The sequence below is a fragment of the Balearica regulorum genome, unplaced genomic scaffold, assembly GCF_011004875.1.
Source record: "Balearica regulorum gibbericeps isolate bBalReg1 unplaced genomic scaffold, bBalReg1.pri scaffold_96_arrow_ctg1, whole genome shotgun sequence".
Taxonomy (NCBI): Eukaryota; Metazoa; Chordata; class Aves; order Gruiformes; family Gruidae; genus Balearica; species Balearica regulorum.
The window spans coordinates 1-25,708 of record NW_022679092.1 but is presented as its reverse complement, the minus strand read 5'-3'; the positions used below and the strand labels follow the sequence as shown (position 1 = coordinate 25,708).

Genomic DNA, 25,708 nt, shown 5'->3' with positions numbered 1-25,708 from the left:
CCCAGGCACAGCACCATGGCCTTCAAGAAAGCTTTGTGGGTGACCATGGAGTCTGGCCGTGCTGGTTCCTGGGGGCTTTTTGTCCTGATTCCTGCCTGCCCGGGAAGGCCATTTGCAGCCAGCGCAGTCGGAGCAGTGCTTGGAGCAGGAGCCTGGGGGCAGCTCCCTGCAGGATGAGCACGGGGAGTGGGGGTTGGAGGCGGGGGGCACTCACAACTCAGGCACCCCCTTCTCTTCCTTCTGGGCACCCCCAAACTTTGCCAGCACCCTGTGTCCCCAGGATGCCCCTGCTCTCTCAGCATCCTTCTCCACCACACAATCCTGTTGGGAGCAAGACTGATTTGTCTTTCCCTAATCCCCTTCCTCGCTGGGCACTCGGGACAGGCGGCTGCGGCTCGTTGCTGCTTCTGGGGATGGGGCTGAGTGTGCGAAAGCATCTTGGTAACCGAGTGGCTTTAGGTGCAGCAGCAGAGGAACCTTCTGAGTGCAGAAAGCATTTCCCAACCTGGGGCTCTTTTAGGGGGATATTTAACAATATTGATGGCTGTGGCTGCTGCTGCTGTGGGGTTTGGTGCTGCAGTGGGGACTGTGGGATGGGATAGGTGGGATGGGATGGGATGGGATGGGATGGGATGGGAGGGTGCTGGGAGCAGGGGCTGGGGGTGGCCAAGCCTGGCAGGGCGCAGGAAGGGGTGAGGGACACACAAGAAGCAGGGGGCTGGGGCTGTGGGAACCAAGAACAAAGCAGAGGCCAGGCAGCCCCGCTTGTCGGAGCCGGTACCGAAGGTTGGAGCCGCTCCCGGTGATGCCACATCCCTGTAGGTGGAGGGTGGAGGATGGCCGGGGCTGGGGACGAGATCCCCCTGCTGCACTGACCTGGGGGGTTTGTGGGCCATCCTTCTGCTCCCCCTGCCCTCTTTTGAAGGTGGCCTCTGGTAGACAGCGGGTGAGACATAAGGCACAGTTTGGCCCCTTTCGGGGTCCAGACGAGCCCGCAGCCCCAATGTGAGTGGGGCCGTGCGAGGGCCGCTGAGGGAGGTTTGAGGCCAGGCAGCCCTTTTGGGGCTGGCACCTTTGGCCTGGGAGCAGGGGCTGGATGCTGACAGTTTGGAGGCTGGACGAGCGAGAGTGACAGTAAGCCATGCTCGGACTTTAGGTGTCTAGCCAAGCGCGCAGCCCCAGGTTTGGCCCTGGTGGGACCCCATGTCTCCCTGTGTCCCCCCGTAGATGACGGCACCATCCCAGTTTGGCCAAGTCTGGCTCTGAAGGGAGCTCATGTCACCACATGGTTGAGAGTGCCATCCCAGCATGGCCCAGTCCTGCCCTGGTGGGACCCCCACACCACGCCATGTCCCCATCCAGGTGGCAGTGCCATCCCAGTTTGTCCCAGTCAGTTACTGGTTCTTCACCTCCCAGTGTCCCAACACTTTTTTTTCTTTCTGTTTTTACAGTTTTGCCCCTTTTTCGCACCGTTTCTGCCCATTAAAGCTCATGGAGGTGACATAGGCAGTGGCACTGTGTCCTGTCGGGGGTGGCACTTGGGGACACTTGGGGGGGGGGGCGTGGTGGATGTCCCGCAAAAAGGAGGGGAGGGTCCTGCGGGCGGGCAGGAGGACCCGGGGGGTGCCCGCTGCCGTTGCCATGGTCACCCGTTGCCACGGCGACCCCGCCCAGAGGCTGGAGTGCCATCCTCTTGGCAACGCTCGTCCCACCTCCCACGCACCGCCATTGGCTGCCGTGCTCCCGCCTTACGTGCACTGATTGGCTGGTGCAGAAGCGGAAGTAAGAGGAGGGGGCCCTGAGCTGGGAGGCGGCCCCAGAGCAGTGCAGGGCCTGAAGTGGGAGCTGGGCTGAGCCTGGGAAAGGGCCTGAGCCTGGAAGGGCACCTCAGCTGGGCCAGGTCCTGAGTGAAACTGGTCTGGAGCCTTGGACTGGTGTGGGATGTTAAGTGGTAGAGAGTCTGGGCTGGGCCTAGAGGCCTGGGCTGAGTTGTGACTTGAAGTGGTGCAGAGCCCTAAACTGGAACAGCTGTCAGCTGGGCTGAGACCTGAACTGGGCCAGGAGCTGAGCTGGGACTGCTGAGAAACTCTTTTACCAAACAAGGATTAGCTTTGAATGTAACAAGGCCTATGAGTAATTAATGTGTACGGAGAAGATATCCTACCCTTGAGAACGGAAACCTCCTGGCAGGATTGCCCAGACAGGGTTGATCAGGAAGAACAGCTTGGCCGGACAACACCTGATCTAACCTGGTTTACCGTTTTAGACCTGAAGGATGCCTTCTTTTGCCTCCCTCTCCGTAAAGCCAGCCAGAAAATATTTGCATTCGAATGGGAAAATCCTAAAAGCGGTCGTAAAACTCAGCTTACTTGGACGGTGTTACCACAAGGGTTCAAAAACAGCCCTACTATATTTGGTAATCAACTCGCAAAAGATCTTGAGTCTTGGGAAGCCCTGCCTGAGGAAGGGAAACCGTTGCAATATGTGGATGACATCCTGATTGCCACCAAGGCAAAGGACGCTTGTATGACCTGGACGGTGAGTCTGTTAAATTTTGGGGGGCTCCAGGGATACCGGGTATCCAAGAAAAAGGCCCAAGTAATGCAGCGCAAAGTGATTTATCTGGGCTATGAAATTAGTGCTGGACAAAGGACTTTGGGACAGGCCCGAAAAGAGACAATATGCCAAACCCCGAGACCACAAACAGTGAAAGAGTTACGAACTTTCCTGGGGATGACTGGGTGGTGCCGACTATGGATCTATAATTATGGACTGCTTGTTAAACCCCTGTACGCACTAACAACCACTGAGCAGAAACCCCTTAAATGGAGCAAAGAGACCATACAGGCCTTTGAGCTGCTAAAGAAGGCCCTGATGTCGGCCCCAGCCTTAGGACTCCCAGATGTGAAGAAACCATTTTTCCTTTTTTCCCACGAGAAGCAGGGGATTGCCCTAGGAATATTAGCGCAAGATCTGGGCCCGTATCGACGAGCAGTTGCCTACTTTTCCAAACAATTGGATGCAACTGCAGAGGGCTGGCCTGGATGCTTGCGAGCGGTTGCGGCTGTAGTACTAAACATCCAGGAAGCCCGAAAATTCACCCTGGGCCAGAAAATGACTGTGTTAGTGTCCCATACAGTATCTGCAGTACTGGAAGCGAAAGGTGGACGCTGGCTTTCCCCACAAAGATTCTTGAAATAGCAGGCTATAATGGTAGAACAAGATGATGTGGAGATTGTAGTCACTAACATTGTCAATCCAGCCTCTTTCCTCAGTGGAAACACAGGAGAACCAGTGCATCGAGACTGTCTGGAGACCATCGAGGCAACATATTCGAGCCGCTCGGACCTGAGAGACAGTCCTATAGAAAACACGGAAAACTGGTTCACAGATGGAAGCAGCTATGTCCTAAGCGGTAAAAGACATGCCGGATATACCATTACCACCAGCCAGGAAGTAACAGAGTCAGGGCCCTTGTCCATGAATACCTCTGCGCAGAAGGCAGAAATAATTGCTCTGACCCGTGCCTTGGAATTGGCCCGAGGCAAAGCTGTAAATATCTATACAGACTCGAAATATGCCTTTGGAGTCGTGCATGCGCATGGAGCAATTTGGAGGGAGAGAGAATTACTGAATTCACAAGGCAAAAACATCAAGCATGCGGAGGAGATCCTGAAGCTGTTGGAGGCAGTCTAACTCCCTGAGAAAGTGGCAATCATGCACATGAAGGCGCATCAGAAAGTGAACTCGGAGTTGGAAAGAGGAAACGAGCTGGCGGACAGAGAGGCAAAACAGGTAGCCAAAATAAAAGTAAAAACAGAAGGGGCTTTGGTCCCTGACGGACGAATCTCCCTAGAAGGTAAGCCAGAATATACCAAGGAGGATCAGAAGCTAATCACAGATCTAGAAGGGTCATATAATAAAGAGGGGCGGGCTCTCACCCCACAAGGGAAACTAATCATTCCCTCCTATCTAACATGGTCTCTGATAAGGGAAGAACATAGGAAGAGGCATTGAGGGGCAGAGGCCCTATATAAACACCTAATTAGAGAGATGGTAGCTAGAAATTTATATGCCACTGTGAGACAAGTGACTCAACAGTGCGATCTTTGCCTCCAGACTAATCCCAAGAATACCCCCAAACCGGAAATGGGCCAAATTGGGAATGGCAACGGGCCTGGGCAACAATGGCAGATTGATTTTTCGGAACTCCCGAGAAAAGAGGGGTATTGATATTTATTGGTATTAACTGATACCTTTTCAGGTTGGCCAGAAGCATTTCCTACCAGGACAGCCAAGGCTCGGGAGGTAACCAGAACATTAATACAAGAAATAATACCACGCTTTGGGGTTCCAGCAACCATATCTTCTGATAGAGGACCACATTTCATTTCAAAAATAGTACAACAAATTAGCCGCCATTTGGGTGTAGATTGGCAGCTTCATACCCCATATCGCCCTCAGTCAAGTGGCCAAATAGAAAAAATGAACCACTTAATTAAACAGCAAATTGTGAAATTGGGACAGGCAACTAACTTGGCCTGGCCTCAGTCTCTTCCTTTGGCTCTCTTGCGCATATGAACCAGGCCAAGAGCAAAAGAGGGGCTGAGCCCTTTTGAAATTTTGTATGGACGACCCTATGGAATACAGAAGGGGATGTCCACACAAGCGGGGGATGAAATCATGACCTCCTACCTGGTGGCATTAGGCAAACAACTCAGCAAAATTGAGAAACACGTGGTTGGGACTCGAAGTAGGGGTTTGGATAGGCCTGTACATAACATACAACCTGGAGACTCTGTATATGTTAAGTCTCTTGCAGAGAAAACCCTGGAGCCACAGTGGGAGGGACCGTTTCAAGGGCTCCTTACTTCTTTTACTGCAATCAAGATTAAAGAACAGAACGCCTGGGTCCATCACTCCAGAGTGAAGAAATCTTGCAAAACCCCATGGAGGGTAAAACAGGTGCAACCTGGAAATTATATTTTTCATGTTCTTAACTCCAGAATATGGATGGGATGACAACTTGTTCATACAGTTTACCCATAACGTAACAAATACATTAAATCTGTCTAATTGCTGGGTGTGCACTGCTCTCCCCAGAAATGATGGAGGCGAAACGAAGTTCCCTTTCTTTGGGATACCGGTGTCTTATGATAATTGGAGCTGGCCATATGATAATTTAGTTACATCCTCCTTGCCTACGGGAGAAAGTATAACCTGGAGAGTGGGAGGGTCTTGTGCAGATGGTCAACAAGAGGTTAAGCTCCCTACTGGAGAATCTATATGTTGGGGTTATGAATCCCCATTGCCGAAAAAAACCGTAACAGACTTATAATATTCTTGCGGACCTCATGTTGCCCACCCTGTAAAATTTGACTTACAAGTTCTAGGAAAACCGATTTTTATAGAACGATTAAATAAAACTGCTCCAAAGGTTGGAAACTTTAATTTTAATCTGAGCACTATTAATGGAACTAAGTGTACTCGACAAAGCGATAACTCTTCAGAGTGTCCTCTCACAATTAGAACAGGACTGCAGCTTAATTACACATATGACTGTGTACCCGATGGATTATGGTGGTTATGTGGAGACGGTCAGGCCAGGAAGTTCCTACCTCATTATTGGGATAGAACTTGTACTTTAGGATATGTAATTCCCCAAGAGTCCATATTCAATCACTCTTATCCACCTCCAGGAATAATTAGAACTCACTGGAGAAAAACACGTCGTGTTCCATCGAATCCCCTCGTAGAAAAGCCTTCAAGCTTTCACAGTTTTGTAAGATGGCTATTCCCCCCACTTGGCGTTAATGAATTAAAAAAGGCCATAGTAAATATCTCGGCCACAATAGAAAAGCTCGAAAACCTGACGATGGATGCCCTTTAGGGACTCCAGACAGAAGTATCATCCTTAAGCAAGGTAATATTACAAAACCGCATGGCCCTGGACCTTCTGACCGCGAAAGATGGGGGAGTGTGCATACTAATAAATCAAACCTGCTGTTCCTATATAGACCAGGAGAAACAAGTTGAGACAGACTTAGAAGCTATCTGGGAGCAGACTAGAATTCTTCACGAAGTGACTAAAGATGATACTTCGTGGGAGTTCTCTGAGTTATGGAACAAGTTAACATCTTGGTTGCCAAATTTATCATGGTTAAGGCAATTGTTTGTTGTGACAATTATGATTATAACGCTGGCTCTAGTATTGTGTGTGACAATTCGGTGCGCTTTATGGTGTTGTCAGAACACGGGTGATTCTTACAGTAAGTGGAAGAAAAATCAATTACGGAGGAAGCTAGAATCCAATAAATACTTTGAAAAGATGTTAGATAAGGAACAGCTATATTAAAAACAGAGTATTAAATTAGGGGCAGTAAAAGAATTTACTGATTTTCTAGAAAAGGGGGAGAATGAGACGGGGAACTGGGAACTGTGAATTGCGTTTCTACTGACTAGCTTGCAATTGTATAGCACGAAGGGGTTAACCGAACGGAATTTGTGGTGTGAGGGCTTACACAAATCAAGCGAAGCAAGAAGCTCCATGGACCTTGTCAAGGATGACTCCTGATAACAACTAAAAGTCTCTCTCAAGAGACCGGCTGAAACCAACCTTGCAATTTGGACAAGAATCAAGGAGTAACTGAGTCTGCGCAAGAACAAGAGGTTACTTGCGGTGATGAAGAAGAGCCATCAGCCTTCATCTTTATGACCCCCCACGACCACCACCAGGAGGTGCTGCGCAAGCGCAGGGAGGAGGAGTTATGGAAATAATTCCTTGAGATTAATTTTAATACGACGCGGGGACAGGTTATGAATATGTATAGGCATGTTTTGTAATCTTATGAATATGTAATCACTACACTGTATAAAACTAAAACAAAGTAGCAACGTAGCACGCACGATTTTGGTGGGATGACCCCCGTGCTGCCCAGCGCTGAATAAACATACCTACTTTACAATTTTCCCAGTTGTGGAGTCTGATTTTCCGCACGTCACGTTGAGGATGAGGAGGGCAAGGGAAGTGTTTGGCAGTGTCAGGATGGCTGAGTGGTCTAAGGCGCCAGACTCAAGGCTCTGCTTTCCCTGCCCCGGGGTTTTCTGGTCTCCGAATGGAGGCGTGGGTTCAAATCCCACTTCTGACACACCTTTTCCTTCGAAAAACCTTAATTTTTTTAGAATTGATTTTAAAGAATTGCCCCCATCATCCCCACACCTGAGTTAAGGAAACGCCGATTCTTCTCCTCCCCGCAAAAAACCCCAACCCAAAGTTGCTCCTGTGACCGTCTCTACCGTTCGCCGCTTGCAAAGTGCAGCCACGCGTGGAGAAAAAGCACGGGAAGCGGAGGGGGAAGGGAGGGGAAGCGGGCTGGACGCTGCCCCGCGGGTCCCTCGGTTGTGGGGAGAGGCGGGGGCAGTGCAGCCGCCCCCTCCGTGGGGGTCCCGTGGAGCGGACACATGTGGGGCTGCGGCAGTACCGTGTTATCACCGCTTCCCTGGTGCTCTACTGGTTAGGATTCGGCGTGCTCACCGCCGTGCTGCGGCTTCGATTCCTGGTCAGGGAAACTCGTGGGCTTTTTTTCCCCCCCTTCAATAAAATAATTTCTTTTCCCCCGCCGATGATACTGGCAATAGGCTTTTTCGCAGCAAATGCAACCCTCGAAGCAGACACAGCAACCACCACCATTGTTCTAAAAGCCAGCTGGCACCCTTGCTGCACAGCACGTGGCTGGGCTGATCTTGCTTCTTTTTAAGAATCACTGCTTGAATTGTCATGGCCAATAACGAGGAATACGTTTAACAGAACTGGGATATCACCACCACTATTGAATAGGGGAATCTAATTAGCGTATAACAATTTAAAAAAAAAAAAAAAAAAAAAGAATATAACTTGGCAATACTTGATTCAGGCCCCACAAACTCAGGCTTCGCCTGTCTCATGCTCCAGTACAAAAGAAAACAATTAATAAAATAGTTGGAATGCAGAAGCAGGATAAGAGAAGCCGTAAATTAGGGAATAGTCCTTGGGTATGAACTAGAAAAGACACAAAGTTTGAGGCAACCTGATAAAGGGAGGCCCAACATGCCAACAAGCCTGGGACCATCTGGGCAGGATGGATAACAAGGTTGCTGAGCTTGCAAAACGGGGATAATGAAGAAGAGGTCACCCAACTCTGTACACTGAAGAAGAGGAGAAAGAGGAAGATTTGAGGAGGACGACCCCTGACGACCACCTGAGAAAGAAACTGCGCAGGCGTATCAGGACATTAGCATATATTCAGGAGTTCCCGGAATAATAATGAATATGTATTAAATGTATCAGAAACCTAATGAATATGTAAACTCTTTTGTAATATAAATCACGAACAATTTGTTTCTCGTCGAGACGCACGTTCGTGGAAATATCCCGGTGCGACTCCCAGCGCTGCAATAAAGGATACCTGCTTAATAGTCACATTGGCTATTGAGTGAATTTTCTTTGATTCACTATCCTAGGGCAATTTCGACTAGTGGAACTTTTTCCCCTGCTTGCAGCAACTCCCATCATCTGCTGGTGATTTAAATACATATATTCAAGTATATATAACCACCTACTTGCAGCAAGAAGGGCATGAAAGCCCTTATTTCTCTAAGGTAAACCACCTACAGATCCTCACTAACGAAACACCGAGCCACAGCCCAACCCCTCATCATCCTTTCCTGCAAAAGAAACCCCTGACACCACCAAAGGCTGCTGCATTTGGGCTTTATTGCAACACCATGTTATTTCATTTGACAGACTCCCCAACTCCACGTGGTGCGTTGCTCAGGTCTTCCCAGCCTGGTGGTTATGCTGGTCTTTTCAGCAGCCGGGGTGTGTTGGTGTTTTAATTCCTCTCCCTTGGGCTTTAGGTCTTGCTCGGCACCCATCCAAAGCTCAAGGGAAGGAAGACGTTTCGCTAGTGTCTGTTTCTGAAGAGCACGGTGGGCATCTGCTTCCACCTCCTCTTCGGCATCACGTGCTGCAGGGCAGCTTGCACGTGCGTGGGGCTGATGAGGGGATCACGGCTCTTCCTCCGCAGCCGCTCGGCCTCGCTCAGCACCTGCTGGTAGATGTTCTCCACGAAGCTGATCATGAGCCCCTTTGCCCGGTGCGAGAGGAACCGGCTGTCACGCTTGATCTGGTTGAGCATCTTGGCATTGACGGAGCGGAAGGAGCGTTTCAAAGCCCTTTTCCTCTGCTTTGCCACATGTTGACGCTTTGCCTGCCCCCGATGCTTCCTCTGCTTGGCTGGAGATCTCCTGCCACGACTTTTCTGCCTCCTTTCCATGCTGGGATCTCCTTTCCTTCTGGGATCTTCTTCCCTGCTGGGTCCTCCTCTTTTGTTCCCTAGCAGATGCCATGGCTCAGCTTTGTAGGATTGTGAGGGTCACTCGAGGGGTTTTTAGAAGTGAGAGGACAAACATCCCCGCCTCCCCACTTTATGCAAGTGAGCATGCAAATGAGGGGCAGCTCTGAGCCCTACTATTGGCCAAAGGAACAATGCCCCCTCCCCACTTCATAATGGATAGAATCCTGACCGGTGCTGGTCACTGAGGTCCCTCTGGGCCAGGTCAACCAGGCATGATGAGTGCCCGCAAGGTTTGAAGACCTCCAGGACCCCTCACCTCTCTGGGATGCTGTCACGTGAAAGGGTACAAGTCTGATACGTGGCTGAGGGAGGCCCTCCCGTTGAGTCACGAGGTTCAGAAAGGACCCCCTTGCTTTCTAAACTTCTCAGAGAGGAGCCTAGGTGCGGCTAGGTCCAGTCTTAGGTCAACGGTTTATGTCTAAAGGGTTATGTGTGTAGCCACTTATCAGAGTGTATTGGGTCTGGCTGAGATGGAGTTAATTCTCCCCACAGCAGCCCTCATGGTGCTGTGCTGTGTAGTGGTAGCTAGCAAACTGTTGATAACACACCAGTGTTTTGGCTACTACTGAGCAGTGCCAGCACACCTCAAGGCTGTCTCTACAACATTTCTTTTTCCCCAGCAGCAGGCTGGGGTGGGCAAGATCTTGGGAGGGGACACAGTCAGGACAGCTGACCCAAACTGACCAAAGGGATATTCCATACCATATGACGTCTGCTCAGCAATAAGAAACTGAGAATAGGGGGAGGAACAGGGCAGGGGCATTCGTTGGTTTTGGTTTTTTTACAATGTTTGTCTTCCAGAGTAAGGGGCACACTTATTGAAGCCCTACTTCCCGGGAAGTGGCCGGACATGGCCTGCTGATGGGAAGTAGAGAATAATCTTTGCTTTTTGCTTTGCTTCCGTGCGTGGCCTTTTGCTTTAGCTACATTAAACTGCCTTTATCTCGACCCACAAGTTTGGGATTGTTTTTCTCCATCTTCCTTTCTCCCCTCCCTGCCTTGCTGAGGAGGCGAGTGATAGAGCGGCTCTGGTGGGCACCTGGCCCCCAGCCAGGGTCAACCCACCACACAGAGTCAACATTTGCCTGTCAGAGCCCCACTAAGGACTTTCACTGAAACAGTTGCGCAAAGTTGAAAAGAGAAATAGGTAATTTATTGAAGCGACAGATATAAAAGTTTGGAATTGCCGTTGATAAATGCACTAACTGCAACAATTTTGAGCTCAAGTTAATAGTTCAGCGCTTTTGTTAATGATAGTTTTCCCGGGGTAACATCCGACATAATTGGAGGCGCAAGTCTTACCAAAGAGGCGTCCCTGCTTGGGGAGGAGAGAGGTCCAGGCCCGTCGACCCGTCCGGATAGTTGGAGTTCTCGTCCTCAGAAAAGAGGATTCTAAATGCCAGATTTATACTTTTGGCGAGGTGGGACTAAGTCAGGTATTGTGTGTCGATTGGCCCTTAACAAGGCTTGTTGTGCAGTTGATCGGGGCTGGGGGGGGGAAGTGGCAGAGAACAAAGGCATTCGGTACAGAGGAGCGGTGGTCTGTTTAGTTTTACCAAAGTAACGTCAAGCTGTGAAGGCTCCCCCTCACCCCAGGCGTCACTTAGTTGATTAGGGAGCAGACCCGTGAGGCGCTGCATCTTGTTAAGATGAACAAATTGCTCATCTCCTGCTCCTGTTCAGGTCCAGTGCTTACCAGTGCAAGATAAGCAAGTTGCTCAATCCCTGCTCTCGCCCAAGCTGGACTCCCCCAGGGCCCCTTCTGCTGCGTCATAATGGCCCTGTATTCGGCACCAACAAGCCTGGACAAGTCCAGCATCCGACAGATGCTCACCCTCCAGTGGAAATCTTCCACCCCGAGTCAAAACTAGCATTTACGTCTCAGAGTGTTGCCCCAATCTCAAAAGTTTTGTCTCACAGTTGCACAATCAAGCCAAGTATGTGCAACACATGTCTTGGGAGTCTTCTGCCTGAGAAAATCCTGACAAGAAAATCCTTTGAAAGAACATCTTTCCTCAGCAGAAACTGCCTGCACACCTTAGACCTGCGTCTGTCAGCTTGGAGACTCATTAAGGCTAATTACTTTATTAACAAATCCACCCAGAAACACCCTGGGTTTTTCCCTCCCCATGCTTTACATACATAGCTCATTTTCTTATCCATATGTAAATGGTCACTCATACACACACCTCCCATATTTCTTTCAAGTTCCTCAATGCGCTGTCAAGAACACAGCTGATGTCCCACACCAATGTCTACCTGCTCCAGTTCTGGAGAACCAAACCCTGACTTTTCTCCTCCCTTCAGTAAGAAAAAACAACATTAAAATCAGAAGACAATTATTTGGAAGCAAATCATTGTCCTTTCTTCCTCCATCCCACGCCCACTGATTCAGTTTGGTTTTCATCCCTCCTGCTGTCCTCCAAGCCTCATGTCGTAATTGATTTCAGGTGGAAACTTGGTTTCCAGTAGTCTTCAGGGAAGCAGCAGACAGGAGCAGGAACATGGGAGGAACTTCTTCTGCAATTGGTGTCATGCATTATTTATATGCAGACAATAAACCCTGTCATTTGAGGTTGATCCTAAAGCAACTTGTTAGGACACGCGTTAATCTAGCTCTTATCAAAACAAAATGAATCAAAACTGCCCTCCAGAATCTCCAGCTGTCCTGGGAACATGTGTACATACTGATTTCATCATGTAATCCCCAAATACCCCAAGAATATCATTGCTTCATATGAAAGCACAATATGTGGATCTTCAGTGTAGACACCCACACGTATCAAGAATACAACCTGGCAATCACAAGCCAGTAAAAAAAAAAAAAAATAAAATCAGACACCTTTTTTTTTTTTTTTTCCCCAGAAAAATATTGCCTTTGCCTTTTCCAGATGTTAAACCTGAACCAAAGTGGTGGGTTTTCTTAAATAGAAAATCCTTCAGTTTTACTTAGAACGAAAGTTTCCACAGACATTTGTCACCCAGTTTTAATGAGGACAAAGGGGAATTTGTGGACACCACGATGAAATCTGGTCAACTGAATGCAAAGAATCAGTTCCTAATTTTGCCTTGATACAGGCAGAGATAGGTCCTGGAATTAAAAACGTCACCATTTTGGAAGAGACTGACCCTACCAATGGCACAGCCAAGGTGATACTAAAAGCACAATGAACCTCCTTGGCCACCTCAGCAGCACTACTGGGAATATGGTTTTGGGGAAGATTAGATTGCCCCAGGACTGGGCTACCTACAGAATCAGGCAGAGGAAATGGCAGCACAAAATCTCCACCATGCTATAGAAACACACCTACACTCCATCAATGAGCACATTGCTGGGTAAGACCCACATCTCGGCTTTTTCCAAGAAGACCCATTGCACATAACGCCACAAAAGTCCACCAGAACCAAGAGATCCCACAGATACAAATCTATTCAGTGGTTCCTACTGGGCTGCAACAATTAAACCCTTGTTCATCGGTGGCTTAAGCAATTTGGAAGCACCATTCCCCTAAGACCAGGGTAACCCAAAGGGATCTTAATTCGTAACTTCCTGAGAGCATGAGTTCATGGAAGGGGTAACGCAGGGGATGTCCCTGCAATGCTCACAGTCTTGACCTTCCCATGGTTCTGCAATCCCCTCTTCTGGGGTGTTATTTAAAACAGTAGACCAATGTTGCATCATGAGTGGGCACCACCACCTGATCTTCCCAAGCCCCATGTCCCTTGCCGTGATTCTCCAAAACTCTACTCAAACTTTGGGAGTTGAACTCAATGGTCCTTAGGTTTCCTTGAGATATTTTATGATTAAACTTACTAAAACCCCACAATATTGTGGATACTTGAACAGGATAGACCGTGGTGATGAGGAGACTTGAGCTGTTGCGATCAAAGAACTAGAGGAAGTGGTACTGAAAGAGGACAGAAAAATAAAAATAATACCACCAAAGCAGCACTGTGCTCTCAACCTTACTGTCTGGATGGCCAGGGAAGACGTCCAGACATTTAAAGACCAAACTTTTAATAACACAAAGGAATAAGTTTGCTTCTGCTTTGATGCACGTAGCTCTGGGTTCCAATGCAAGGAGAACTGAAAACATTGCAGAAAAAAAAAAGAGGATTTCAATAAGAAAATAGTACTAAGAAAAGCCAATCACTACTGATGCTTGCAAAACCAATTCCAGCAAAACACTTTGCGGGGAAGCCCCTTCCATGAGACTGGCATCTGACTTGGTGCTGATATATCACCGCTCAGGGTCCAGAAGTCTGGGAAGAACCAACTTTGAGTTTCATTTCCTCAATCAAATCAGCAAATGGTCTGATTGACTGAAAAAGACAGTCTTTAGGCATAAGGCAAAGACAGAAGGTACAAGAAAGTTTGGAGGGAAAGGGTGGTGTGTGGTGGGTTTATTCTTATTGTTTTTCAGGAGCAGACCAGCCAAGATGCCGACACAGAGTTAGGCATGTCTATAGGGTGGGTAAGATGTGGTGAACCAGCCAAGGGATGGTTCCGCAGGTTGGTTTGTGGTGCTTTGGTAGATCAAAGATCTTCATTCTGGAAAAAAATGCTGGTATCACCCAGTTTTTGCCATTTCAGTGAAGGCATCTGAGGTCTGAGTTCCCTCTATAGTAACAAAGACAGGATAAAATCAAAATTGTGCAACTCTTAACATGAGTTAAGAGTTAACAGAGATGACCTGTTATCTGGAAATGCCCATTTTCATCACCAGAAAGGATATTTTGGATGCTAGCTCAGAGGTCTCCCTGGGATGCAGAACAAATCCCATGATACTTAGATAATTTAAATGGATACACCTTTGTGCAGTACAAGGAAAAGCCAAACCTGATATTTCACTGCTGGGAAGTTCTCTGCCCTTCACAAGAAGGGTGCGGTCACCCTTACCGTATTCTAACAATCATAACACTTCCTAAAATGTGCCATAGACTGATGGCTGACGTCCAAAACTGGCAACACCAGTGAGTAAAGAAAGAAAAAAAACCCACCCAAATTGCTGAGGGGTGCTGACTACATACTCAATTGCCGCTTCCCTTTCTTATGACAAATTACACTTTGCTCTCTTCTGGGGTGTACTGATTGGTAGAATTTTTTTGAACCACCACAGCTGGGTTGCCTTTTTTTTTTTTTTTTTAAGCAGGGTATAAAATGAAAGCAAATCTCAGCAGAAGACTTGTCTTCCTACTGGAACAATGACTAGGATTGGTGAGTGACTCTCCCCTTACCTGTTTTTTTCAGTTTTCTCTCATCTTCAGTGCCTGGCTTTGTTTTTTTCCATCTGGTGGAACATCTGCCTTATGTCATCTTCTGACAGCATAACCGCAGACCTCCGTTTCTTCAGCTAGGGTATTTCACGATCACCTGGAGCTCAACTTTGCAGCACTGTGGGCAGTGGGAGACCTCCCTTCCAAGTGTAGGGAGTGGGATATTCCTAGTTATGCAGGGAGAGATGGAAACACAGGCACAAGCTCAGAGTCTCCAGAGACCTTCCTGGAGGACGCCACCTTGCATCAGGTTTGTGGTTTCTCCACGTCTAGCCACAACACAAGAAGGTCTGATGGAAGATGGAGATCCATCAGATGTTTCCAAGAGCTGATCTCAATGCATTTTCTCTCCTCCCATGGAGAGCCCAATCTCCAGAAAGGATCTCTTTTGTCGTCCCCATTATCCATGAGCCTTTGAGATTGCCACACTGGGTGAGATGAGGGCAGCAAGACTGGCTGCTGGCTGTACACCACTATGAACACCTGGAGAACAGGTGAGAAGTGTTCATGATGATGATGATGATCCTGATGATGTCCTAAGCATGGAGGCAGCATCCTCATGACAGCGCTCAGCATGATGGCTGGAGAACCAGCCTCCTTCTCCCCTCTCCCTTCTGCGCCTCTTCCAGGCTTGCGGATGTCTCCCTCTTTTCCTTCTGGAAGTTCTGCTGCGGGAGAGGAGGGGAAGAGGAGCAGCCGTCAGGGCACCGGCACACTCCCACGAGCGCACTGCCCTCCGCCTTATCCCCTCCCGGCTCCCTTTGGGCACTGCCTTTGCCCTGGCGTCCCCTCTCCTTCCCAGCCCTGCAGGCACTGCGGGCAGACAGAGGGACCCCCAGGCCCAACGCTGGACACGGTCCACGCCTGGACGTGGTCCCGAGCGCCTGGCTCTTGCTGGCCCTGCTCGAGCAGGGGCCAGGGCACGAGACAAGATGATCTCCAGAGGTCTCGCAGCCCCAGCCCCCGGGGACACGGGCAACGCTCCACACCTACCAGACACCGCAGCAGCTGCGTGCGCCTTACCGACCACGCAAAACGCTGCGCCAGTTGCTCCCAGAGCATGCGGAGGCCTTGCTTCACGGCTTCTAGCTGCATGGCTGGACCTGCGCGGGGGGAGCCACGGTCACGGTCACGGTCAGGGCTGCCCAGGGCTGGCACGGGAGCCTCCCCCCAGAGAGGAGCACCGTCAGCCACCTGTAGTCACGCGCCTGCAGCCCCCGCAGCCAGCGGTGCTGTGCGCGCACACGCACTAGTTCTGTGCCCGGCTGGGCCTGCGCCAGCCGGGGGGGGCTGGGCACGTGGCAGGAGGGGGTGGGTGGGGGGCACCCGGGACCGGTCCCCCCCCGCCCCCCCCCATAAGCCCCAGCAGCACACATGCGTCCTCCCCACCCGGCCCTGCCCCGGCCCAGGCAGCTGCCTTCCCCCCCGCCGCTGGCAGACACGCGCAGACCCCCGGCCGAGGCCTGCGGGGACCGTGGGCATCCTCTGCCCTCACCTCCTCTTTTGAGATTGTTCAGCATGGAGAAGAGAAGGCTCCGGGGAGACCTAATTGTGGCCTTCAAGTACCTGAAGGGGCCTACAGGAAAGATGGGGAGGGACTGTTTCTCAGGGAGTGTGCTGACACGAGAATGGGGAATGGGCTTAAGCTGACGGAGGGGAGATGGAGATGAGATGTGACGGCAGAAATCCTTCCCTGTGAGGGTGGCGAGGCCCTGGCACAGGTTGCCCAGAGAAGCTGTGGCTGCCCCTGGCTCCCTGGCAGTGTTCAAGGCCAGGTTGGAGGGGGCTTTGGGCAAGCTGGGCTAGCGGAGGGTGTCCCTGCCCATGGCAGGCGGGGTTGGAACTGGATGGGCTGTGAGGTCCCTTCCAACCCAAACCATTCTCTGATTCTATGATTCTATGGCGTCATGCTCAGCATAGAAGGGCGCTAGTCGGGGAGGGGCGACACGGCTCCAGGCCATGCAGACACCCTGCTTGCAGAGTCTTGCTGGGTAAAAAACTGGCTGGAAGGCCGAGCCCAGAGAGCTGTGGTGAACGGAGTTAAATGCAGTTGGCGGCCGGTCACAAGCGGTGTTCCCCAGGGCTCCGTCTTGGGGCCAGTCTTATTTAATAAGGTTAAATGGGTTGACAGGTGGGCTTGATGATCTTAGAGGTCTTTTCTAACCTGAAAGATTCTATGATTCTCTGAGTGCCAGGAGGAAGGCGGTCTGTGCCGTGCTCAGAGAGCCGCGGCTGCCGCAGGCGGGGGGACACCAGGAGGAAGGGGTGGGGGCACGCGGGGGCAGGCAGGCAGGCAGTGACCGCCGTGCTTCAGGCCTGGCCCCTCGAGCGGCTGCGTGCAGCGGCACCGCATTCCGGAGTTGGCAGGCTGTGTCGCTCCAGCCTCCATGCGGCAGGGCCTTTCCCCTCGGCAGCCAAAGCGTGGGGCTGTGGGGAGGGAGAAGGGCAGGGCCTGTGGGCCTGTGGGGAGCTGTGGGGAGCTGTGGGGAGCTGTGGGGAGGAGGGAGGGGGCTTGGAGGGTCTGTGGGTCTGTGGGGGACAGAGTTTGCTGGCCTCAGTGTAAATGAGTTCCCGGCTGCTGGAGCCCGAGCAGTCTCAGCCACACTTACAGGGTGGCCTGCACATTGCTAAAGGGCTGCCAAAAAGGGGGAGTAAAACCCCAACCATGGCCTGAGGAGACCGGGGGTTCCACCTTCTTATCAAAAAATATTATTATTATTATTATTACTATTACTATTATTATTACTAATATTATTAGTTGTTGGGGAAAATATTTTCCATCCAGTCACTTTTCCTTAAATCCCACAAAGCTCCTTCCTTTCTCCAGGTTCCTATGAGCCATGTTACGTACCTTGTTTTATACTAACCATACCTCCTGCTTCGAGGAGTTACACACGTAAATCTTCTATAGTCAAATGGGACATTTAATGAACATCTCCTGTGTGATACAATTCCTTTACAGGATGACGTTTGATTAACACATTTGTGGCTCATAGGAATAGCGCAGCCAAGCTCCCTGTTAATTCACATAAGGTGGTTGGTTTTGAACACTAATTTCTTTGTCTTTTGATTTCACAAGTTGTGACTGTTTCTTGCACTGCTTCTCATAAGCACCCCTAAATGGATGGTTTGGTACATGATTTGCGCAGTTTTAGGCTTGCGGCACCCTTAGCTACTTATAGTCATGCCGTTAGGTGATTGAGGGTGGTTTTTGTAGTAAGGATTTCTGGCACTTCACACCCCTCAGTGTCTTCAAAACCTTTTTTGTTTTAGCTTCTAAGTAATTTTGTTATTCCGGGTGGTGGTACAAATGTCAGATACGGCAGTGTCGGTAGCATCACTAACACAAGGTGCTTCTTGCATGTAGCCCAAAATCATCAGTTTCGTATTTTGTTGCATAAAACACCTTTGCAAAGTTGGGAGTTCAAAAAGATCCTGTCATCTTGTGCTCTCTTCTTAGGTGATTGTCAAATGCAAGAAAATAGGCGCTAAACCTTGTTTTCCCTTTTAGTTTGATTTAACCTGTGCAGGACTGTGAAGCACTAGATTGTCCATCTTCTCTTAGAGACTGCTCCGTGTGACTGCTGCCTGGGATTTTGTTTTGCTCACTCCTGTTCTCAGCTTGGAAGAAACACCCCTGAGGTCTCACTCACCCCCGGTTTCAGCTTCCTGGAGCACTTGCCCATCTGTTTTGGCTTTGTGTGGGAAGAGTTTGGAATTGGGGGGGGTGGCCCCCACGTCCAACAGAGCCAACGCCAGCCGGCTGCAAGACGGACCCGCTGCTGGCCAAGGACGAGCACATCAGTGACAGTGGTAGCGCTTCTGGGATAACAGAGTTAAGAAGGGAAAGAAAAAAAAGAAGCGGCAGCTTTTGCAGCCAGATTAAGATGTGAGAAACTCTGCAGACACCCAGGTCAGTGCAGAAGGAGGGGCAGGAGGTGCTGCAGGCGCAGGAGCAGAGATTCCCCTGCAGCCCGTTGTGAAGACCATGGTGAGGCAGGCTGTCCCCCTGCAGCCCATGGAGGAAGGATGAGGGGGTGTAGAGATTCCACCTGCAGCCCCTGGAGGACCCCACACTGGAGCAGGTGGAGACACCTGAAGGAGGCTGTGACCCCGTGGGAAGCCCACGCTGGAGCAGACTCCTGGCAGGACCTGTGGCCCCATGGAGAGAGGAGCCCACGCCAGAGCAGGTTTGCTGGCAGGACTTGGGACCCCGTGGGGGACCCACGCTGGAGCAGTTGGTGAAGAACTGCAGCCCGTGGGAAGGACTCACATTGGAGAAGTTGGTGGAGGACTGTCTGCCGTGGGAGGGACCCCACGCTGGAGCAGGGAGGAGTGTGAGGAGTCTTCCCCTGAGGAGGAAGGAGCAGCAGAGACAAGGGGTGATGACCTGACCACAGCCCCCATTCCCCGTCCCCCTGTGCTGCTGGGGGGGTGTAGGTAGAATTGGGGAGTGTAGTTGAGCCCGGGAAGAAGGGAGGGCTGGGGGGAGGTGTTTGAAGATTTGGGTTTATTTCTCATTGCTCTACTCTCTTTTGCTTGGTAATAAATTAGATGACTTTTTTCCTCTAAGTTGAGTCTGTTTTGCCCATGATGGTAATTGGTGAGTGATCTCTCCCTGTCCTTCTCTCGACCCACCAGCCTTTCGTTACCCTTTTCTGCCCTGTCTAGTACAGGAGGGGGAGTGATGGAGCAGCTCTGGGGGGCACCTGGCCTCCAGCCAGGGTGAACCCACCACAGCCGGACACCGCTTGTGCCCAGTGTCCCTTATGGCGGCATCTCTGTCACCAGGCATCGCATGTGCCTGGCCCTGCCTGCGCCTGGTGTCCCTCGTGCCTGACATTGCTTGTGCCCGCCATCGCTTGTGCCCAGTGTCCCTTGTGCCTGGCATCACTTGTGCCCAATGCACGTGTCACCGCTCCTACCCGGCCCCGCTCGTGCCACGGGGGGGGTGTGGGGGGTGTGGGGGTTGGGGGGTGTGTCCCCTCAGTGGGACACCACAGGTTCCCCTGTACAAAACCACCCCGTTGCCACGCAGCATCTTTATTGTTGGCACCGCAGTGTCACCCCAAGGTGACGGTGACACGGGGGGGCCATCGGGGCCGGGAGGTCACGGTCCTGGGGGTCCTCAGATGCTGCCTGGGGAGCAGACGGGGTAGCAGAAGGGGTGACATGCCCCTTGGGGACAGGGGGCAGGGACGGGCTGGATGTGCCGGTACCTGCAGGGGAGTTGTCTCCGGGGAGGGCAGTGTAACCTGCAAGAGGGAGTAGAGGGGGTGAGGAGGCTCTGTGTCACCCCGGGCCACAGTCCCTGTAGAAGCGCCAGACGGGGCAGGTGAGGAGGACGGGCGCCTGGGCGTTGCCCGTCTTGGAGGGGATAATGTGGGCTTGGGGTGGTGCTGGAGCGGGGAGGGGGGACAGTCAGTGAGTCCCCTCCCCACCCATGAGATGTCCCCATGCGATGTCCCTGTGCAACATCCCTCTGCAATGCTCCATGCAACATCCTCGTGAAACGTTCAATGCACCATCCGCATGCAATGCTCCATGCAACACCTGCGTGCAACCCCCATGCAACATCCCCGTGCAACACCCCACCCCACCCCCTACGCCACGTCCCCGTGCAAAGCCCCTGTGCACGATGCCCCTGTGCAAAGCCCCCGTGCGCCGCAGGGCTCACTGCACCGCATCACTGTCTGGGCCCAGGAAGGTGCCTACGAGGGGGATGCGGGGGTGGGCAGGGTCCCCAGGGGTTGGATCCCCCCCACATCCTACCTGCCCCCAGCAGCTCAGCACCAGCCCCAGCACTCCCACCACCCACATGGGCCACGGTGGGGGCCCGTGCATCCGGCCTCTCCCTGCAGCGCCCGACCTTCATTCACACCACCGGCCCGCTCCCTCCTCCTCCTCCTCCTCCTCCTCCTGCTCCTCCTCAGGGCTTATCCCCAGGGATTTGGCCCCAGCACCCCACATCACCAGCGATGGGCAGCGCAGGGCTTCGCCCCGAGGGGACTGTGCCCCAGGGCTGGGCTTGGCACCGCGGGAATCCCCCCCTGTCCCTTCCCAGTGGAGAAACTGAGGCACACCTCTTGGGTGTGGCTCTCTGGGCAGTGCAATCCTGCTGCACCCCAATATCAGACAGCGGAGAAGCCACCACCATGTCCTCCCTGTGGCCAGCTGCTGCCTTTGGCAGCAACCTCCACCCTTTGGCAGTGGGGAAACTGAGGCACACCTCTGGGGAATGGCTCTTTGGGGATGGGGTACGAACCAGCCCAACCCCAATATTAGGCAGCGGAGAAGTCATGGCTGCAGCCATCTCCCGGCCTTCCCCAGTGGGGAAACTGAGGCACGCTCCTCTGGGATGGCTCTTTGGGGGGCGTGATGCAGCTGAACCTCAATATCAGACAGTGGAGAAACCACCGCAGCGCGGAGTGGGAGACAGGCGAGGACAAGGGGCGCAGCCACAGATGAGGAGTTTAATTGCTGGGAGGTTGGGGCGGGGCAGGAGGGAGCTTATTCCCACCTTCCCCCTCCCCCCCCACCATCTCCACTACTGCAACGAGCGGCGCCGGTCTCTGCACCGTCCTGTGCTCAGCCTGGGTGGGGGACACAAGAGGGGATTTGGTGACAGTTGCCTCCTCACCCCCTCCCTCATCACACCCCTCCCTCAGCGGGGGGACACCCCGGCATCCGGGCCGTACCGTGGGCTCTCCGGCGTGCCGCCAGGATCATGGCGATGCCGAGCAGCCCCAGGAGGATGCCCAGAGCCATGGCAGCACCGCACAGCGCCATCTCCAGCACCTCGGAGGGGTTGGGGGTTTGGGGCACTAAGGGGAGACACGCGGGGGGTCACTGGTGTCTCCCCAGCAGCCCCGTCCCCGTCCCCATGCTCACCCCAGTAGGCAATGACGGAGGAGTTGTCCCCTTCATGGGTGACCATGCAGGTGTAGACATCACTAGCGCTGGGCGTCACCGGCAGGTAGGAGAATCGGACAAAGGCCAGGTTGGCCGTGGGGGTGTAGTGGGTGTGGGTGACCTCTTGGGTGACAGGGACCCCATCCAGCTGCCAACTGATCTCCACCGCTGGCGGGAAGACGTTTCCCACCAGACACACCAGCGTGTTGGGTTCACCCAACACCAGCGGTCGCACCGGGAAGACGTCGGCCACTGGGACACCTGCAGTGGGCGAGAGGGGACGGGGTGGGATAGAATCCATCAAAGGACCATTTTGGGTGGGAAGGGACCTCTGAAGGTCATCTCCTCCCTCAGCAGGGAATCTTCAACCAGCTCCTGTTGCTCACAGCCCCGTCCAGCCTGACCTGGAGTGCTTCCAGGTGTCACCGAAAGCCGGGAATCAACCTCGGAACACCAATGTAGTGTTAAAAGGCAGGCATTCTTTACTGCAGCGCTGGATGCACGGGGGATAGCTCCACCCAACGTGCATGCCAGATGATCACCAACACACAGGTTATGTAGGATCAAAACATACATATTCATCATCTTTCTCAGAAAAGGCAGTCCTATGAGAATCATTTCTCAGAATCCATTTCCATATTCTCCTCCCCGTCACGCATACTCAGTGATTGGAGTCGGTGGTCCTCAAGGGGTCTCTGATGGTCGTCAGTGGTCTCGCACCCGTGTCCGCTGGGTGTCCCTCTTCGTGCAGGCATGCGCAGTACCCTTGTTGTAGGTTCACCTGTCCATAGCAACTCCCTTAATAAGATTAAGATCTCCAAACCTATTGTTCAGTTTGGTAGGGACTGTACATGGAACGCAGCAGCAGTGTACCTTGCCATGGTCAGTTAGCTTCATTACCTATTACCTTGGTTACAAACTAATTAGCTCAACCTGATTCTATAGTTTCTGTTTCACGACCCCTATCCCACAGTTACACTTCCCCGCTTTGGAAGTTTTGAAATAATAACTTTTCAATACTTCCACTCATATTTTCCTATCCTAGACACATTACAGATATTCTCAACCTTGTAACCATAGCATCTATACCCCAGTGTGTCTGCTCATGTTTCTCTTTTGCAAGTTCTAACATAACTTGTGGAGTTACTATTGCCTTATTTTCTGGTGTTACCCACCATCCTTCCATATTCTGAGATGCCTTTAAGTGCTCTGCCAATTGTTCACCTAGTTTACTGTATCTTGCTTTTAAATTTGGAATTTTCATCTGTTTTACTGGTACTAGTGCAAGGACACCTTGTTCAGCAGCCTCCTTTGCAGTTTTATCCGCCAATCGATTACCTATATTTATAGCCGTCTGACCAAATTGTTGTGCCTTGCAATGCATTATGGCCACTTCCTTCAGCTCCTGCACGTCTTGTAGGAGTTGAAGAACTTCCTCCTTATGTCTTATTGGTGATCCTTGGGCTGATAACAGTCCTCTCTCTTTCCAGATAGCTCCATGAGCATGGATCACACCAAATGCATATTTGGAATCCGTCCATATGTTTACCCTTTTCCCTTCTGCCATCCGTAAAGCCTGCTTTAGCGCCACCAGTTCTGCTTTCTGCGCTGATGTATTGGCAGGTACCGTCCCTGATTCCAATATCTTGGTGGCGGTGACAACAGCATACCCGGCTATTCGCCTTCCTTCTTGCACGAAACTGCTTCCATCCGCAAACAGTTCCAGATGAGGATCCTTCAAAGGTTTGTTCTTCAGGTCTGGTCTGCTGGAATAAACTTGTTCAATGGTCAGCAGGCAACCATGTTCCAATTTCTCGGTAGGATTTTCTGTTGACAGGAACATTGCCAGATTTACAGTTGCTGTGGTTTTTAATTCCACATCATCTTATTCCAATAGGACAACCTGGTCTTTCAACATTCTGCTAGGGGATAGCCAGTGACCCCCCTTTTGTTCTAAGACAGTTATTACCATATGCGGTACATATACCACTCTCTTTTGGCCCATAGTCAATTTTCCAGCTTCCTGAATCAGCAGCACCGTTGCTGCCACAGCACGCAAACATCTCGGCCATCCTTAACTCACGGTGTCAAGTTGTTTGGAGAAGCACCCCACCGGCCGCTTCCAGGATCCCAGCCGTTGCGCCAGCACTCCAAGGGCCAGATGTTGCCTTTCGTGCACAAACAGCTCAAAAGGTCTGGTTAGATCAGGGGCCATCATTAATGCCTTTTTGAGTTCTTTAAATGATTAGTGGCATTCAGGTGTCCAAATCAAGTATCGGTCTTTGGATTCCTTCAGGGCTTCACATAGGGGTTTCACATACAGTCCATAATTTAGAATCCAGAGTCAACACCACCCAATTATTCCCAGAAAGGCTCTCAGTTCCTTTGGACTGCTAGGTTCGGGGATCTGACAAATGGCTTCTTTTCTTTCGCTTCCCAATTGTCTCTCTCCTTGAGATGTCTCAAATCCCAAATAAATCACTGCTTCTTTCCCCATCTGGGCCTTGTTTCTAGAAACTCTATATCCTCCTTGGCCCAGGAAATGCAATAAACTGATGGTCATTTTAAAACATGTTTCTTTGCTTCCTGCTGCTATCAGGATGTCATCCACATACTGTAATAATATCCCTTCTCCTTGATTCTGTTTCTTCCACATTTCTAACTCTTTTGCCAATTGATTTCCAAATATTGTAGGGCTATTTTTAAATCCCTGTGGAAGCACAGTCCACGTTAGTTACGTTTTTCATCCGGTAGCAGGACTTTCCCATTCAAAAGCAAATATGCTTTGACTTTTTGTATCCAGAGGTATGCAGAAGTAGGCCTCCTTTAAATCCAGTACAGTAAACCATTTATGTTCCTCCTTCAAAGAGGTCAGGAAAGTGTATGGATTGGCCACTACTGGGTGTATATCTCGAACTATTTGATCTACGGCCCTTAAATCCTGAACTAATCAGTATTCCTTACCTCCTGATTTCCTTACTGGTAATATAGGGGTATTGTATTCTGATTCACATTCTACTAACAGCCCATATTCTAAAACTTTTATGGTTAATTCCTCTCATCCCTTTCGAGCCTCCCACTTAATAGGATACTGTTTTTGTCTTACCGGCTTGGCCCCAGGTTTTAAAGTCACCTTTGCCGGTTCTGCCAGTTTGGATCGTGCCGGAACTTCACTTGCCCATACCAAAGGGGTTACTGCATTGTCCACTTCTTCTGGAATCTGTTCCTCCTTGGAGGACTCCTGTAACATAAACACTCTCGCCTCTATGGCTTTCAATTCTGGTATTAGTAATCTGATTTCTCCATCTTTAAAAATAATTTGTGCATCTAATTTGCTTAATAAATCTCGTCCCAATAAGGGCAACGGACATTCGGGCATGTACAAAAATTGACCCGCTGTTTTCCCAGCTTCAATTTTTAACAGTTTCAAGAAAGGCTAGTTCTCTTTTCGCCCTGTCGCACCAACACCCTCTGCTGATTTATGGTTGAGTTTCGCTTTACACGTATTCAATACCGAATATGTAGCCCCCGTATCTACTAAAAACTCCGTTTCTTCATTCCCTAGCTTTAATGTAACCAGGGCCTCAGCTAGGGTTGATTCCCCCGGTCCCCTTCATGATTCATTATCCAAAGTCATCAATTTAACAGCCTGGAGTGTTGGACCTAATCTTCCAGCTTTAGGGCAGTCTCTTCTCCAATGCCCAGGTTATTGCAAGCATTTTACGTAAGTCTCTGGACTCAGCCCCTTCCAATTTTCGGAGCTTTTTCCTGATGTCTGGGGCTGATTGTCCCATAAATATAGAGGCCAATTGTATAGCTTCCTCCGGTTTTTCTGGTTCCAAATTACTGTAGTTTCTAGCAGTCACCTTCAGTCTTTCCATAAAGGCTGAAGGGGACTCATTTCATTCTTGTCTCACTTCATCAAGTTTAGACCCATTAATTGCCTTTGGCATTGCATGTCTAGCACCAAATAAAATCCACTTCTGAGATCTAGTCAGCATCCCTCTGGGTCCCGGCTGATTAGGGTCCCACTCAGGATTTGTGGATGGAAAATTCTGGTCCACTGTCCCTTGTATAATCCCATTTGCATGAGCTCCTTCCACTTGTTTTCTGGCCGTATTTAA

The 25,708-nt window shown here is 50.9% G+C and overlaps 1 protein-coding gene, 1 non-coding gene and 1 pseudogene across 2 annotated transcripts; 2 read left to right on the top strand and 1 right to left on the bottom strand.

Annotated features, from left to right (window-relative positions):
- The first annotated feature begins 3,717 nt into the window (after nt 1-3,717).
- On the top strand, nt 3,718-6,355 carry LOC142599861 (uncharacterized; annotated as a pseudogene).
- Nucleotides 6,356-7,039: 684 nt separating this feature from the next.
- Nucleotides 7,040-7,148, top strand: TRNAL-CAA (transfer RNA leucine (anticodon CAA)). The gene is made up of 2 exons: nt 7,040-7,077; nt 7,103-7,148. It is a non-coding gene; the product is annotated as a tRNA-Leu (tRNA).
- Nucleotides 7,149-19,964: 12,816 nt separating this feature from the next.
- On the bottom strand, nt 19,965-21,845 carry LOC142599865 (class II histocompatibility antigen, M alpha chain-like; the record flags this gene model as incomplete). The annotated part of the gene is made up of 3 exons (XM_075741622.1): nt 19,965-20,071; nt 21,371-21,496; nt 21,564-21,845. Coding segments are annotated over 3 exons (515 nt in total), but the record flags the coding sequence as incomplete, so codon positions are not given.
- Nucleotides 21,846-25,708: the final 3,863 nt, after the last annotated feature.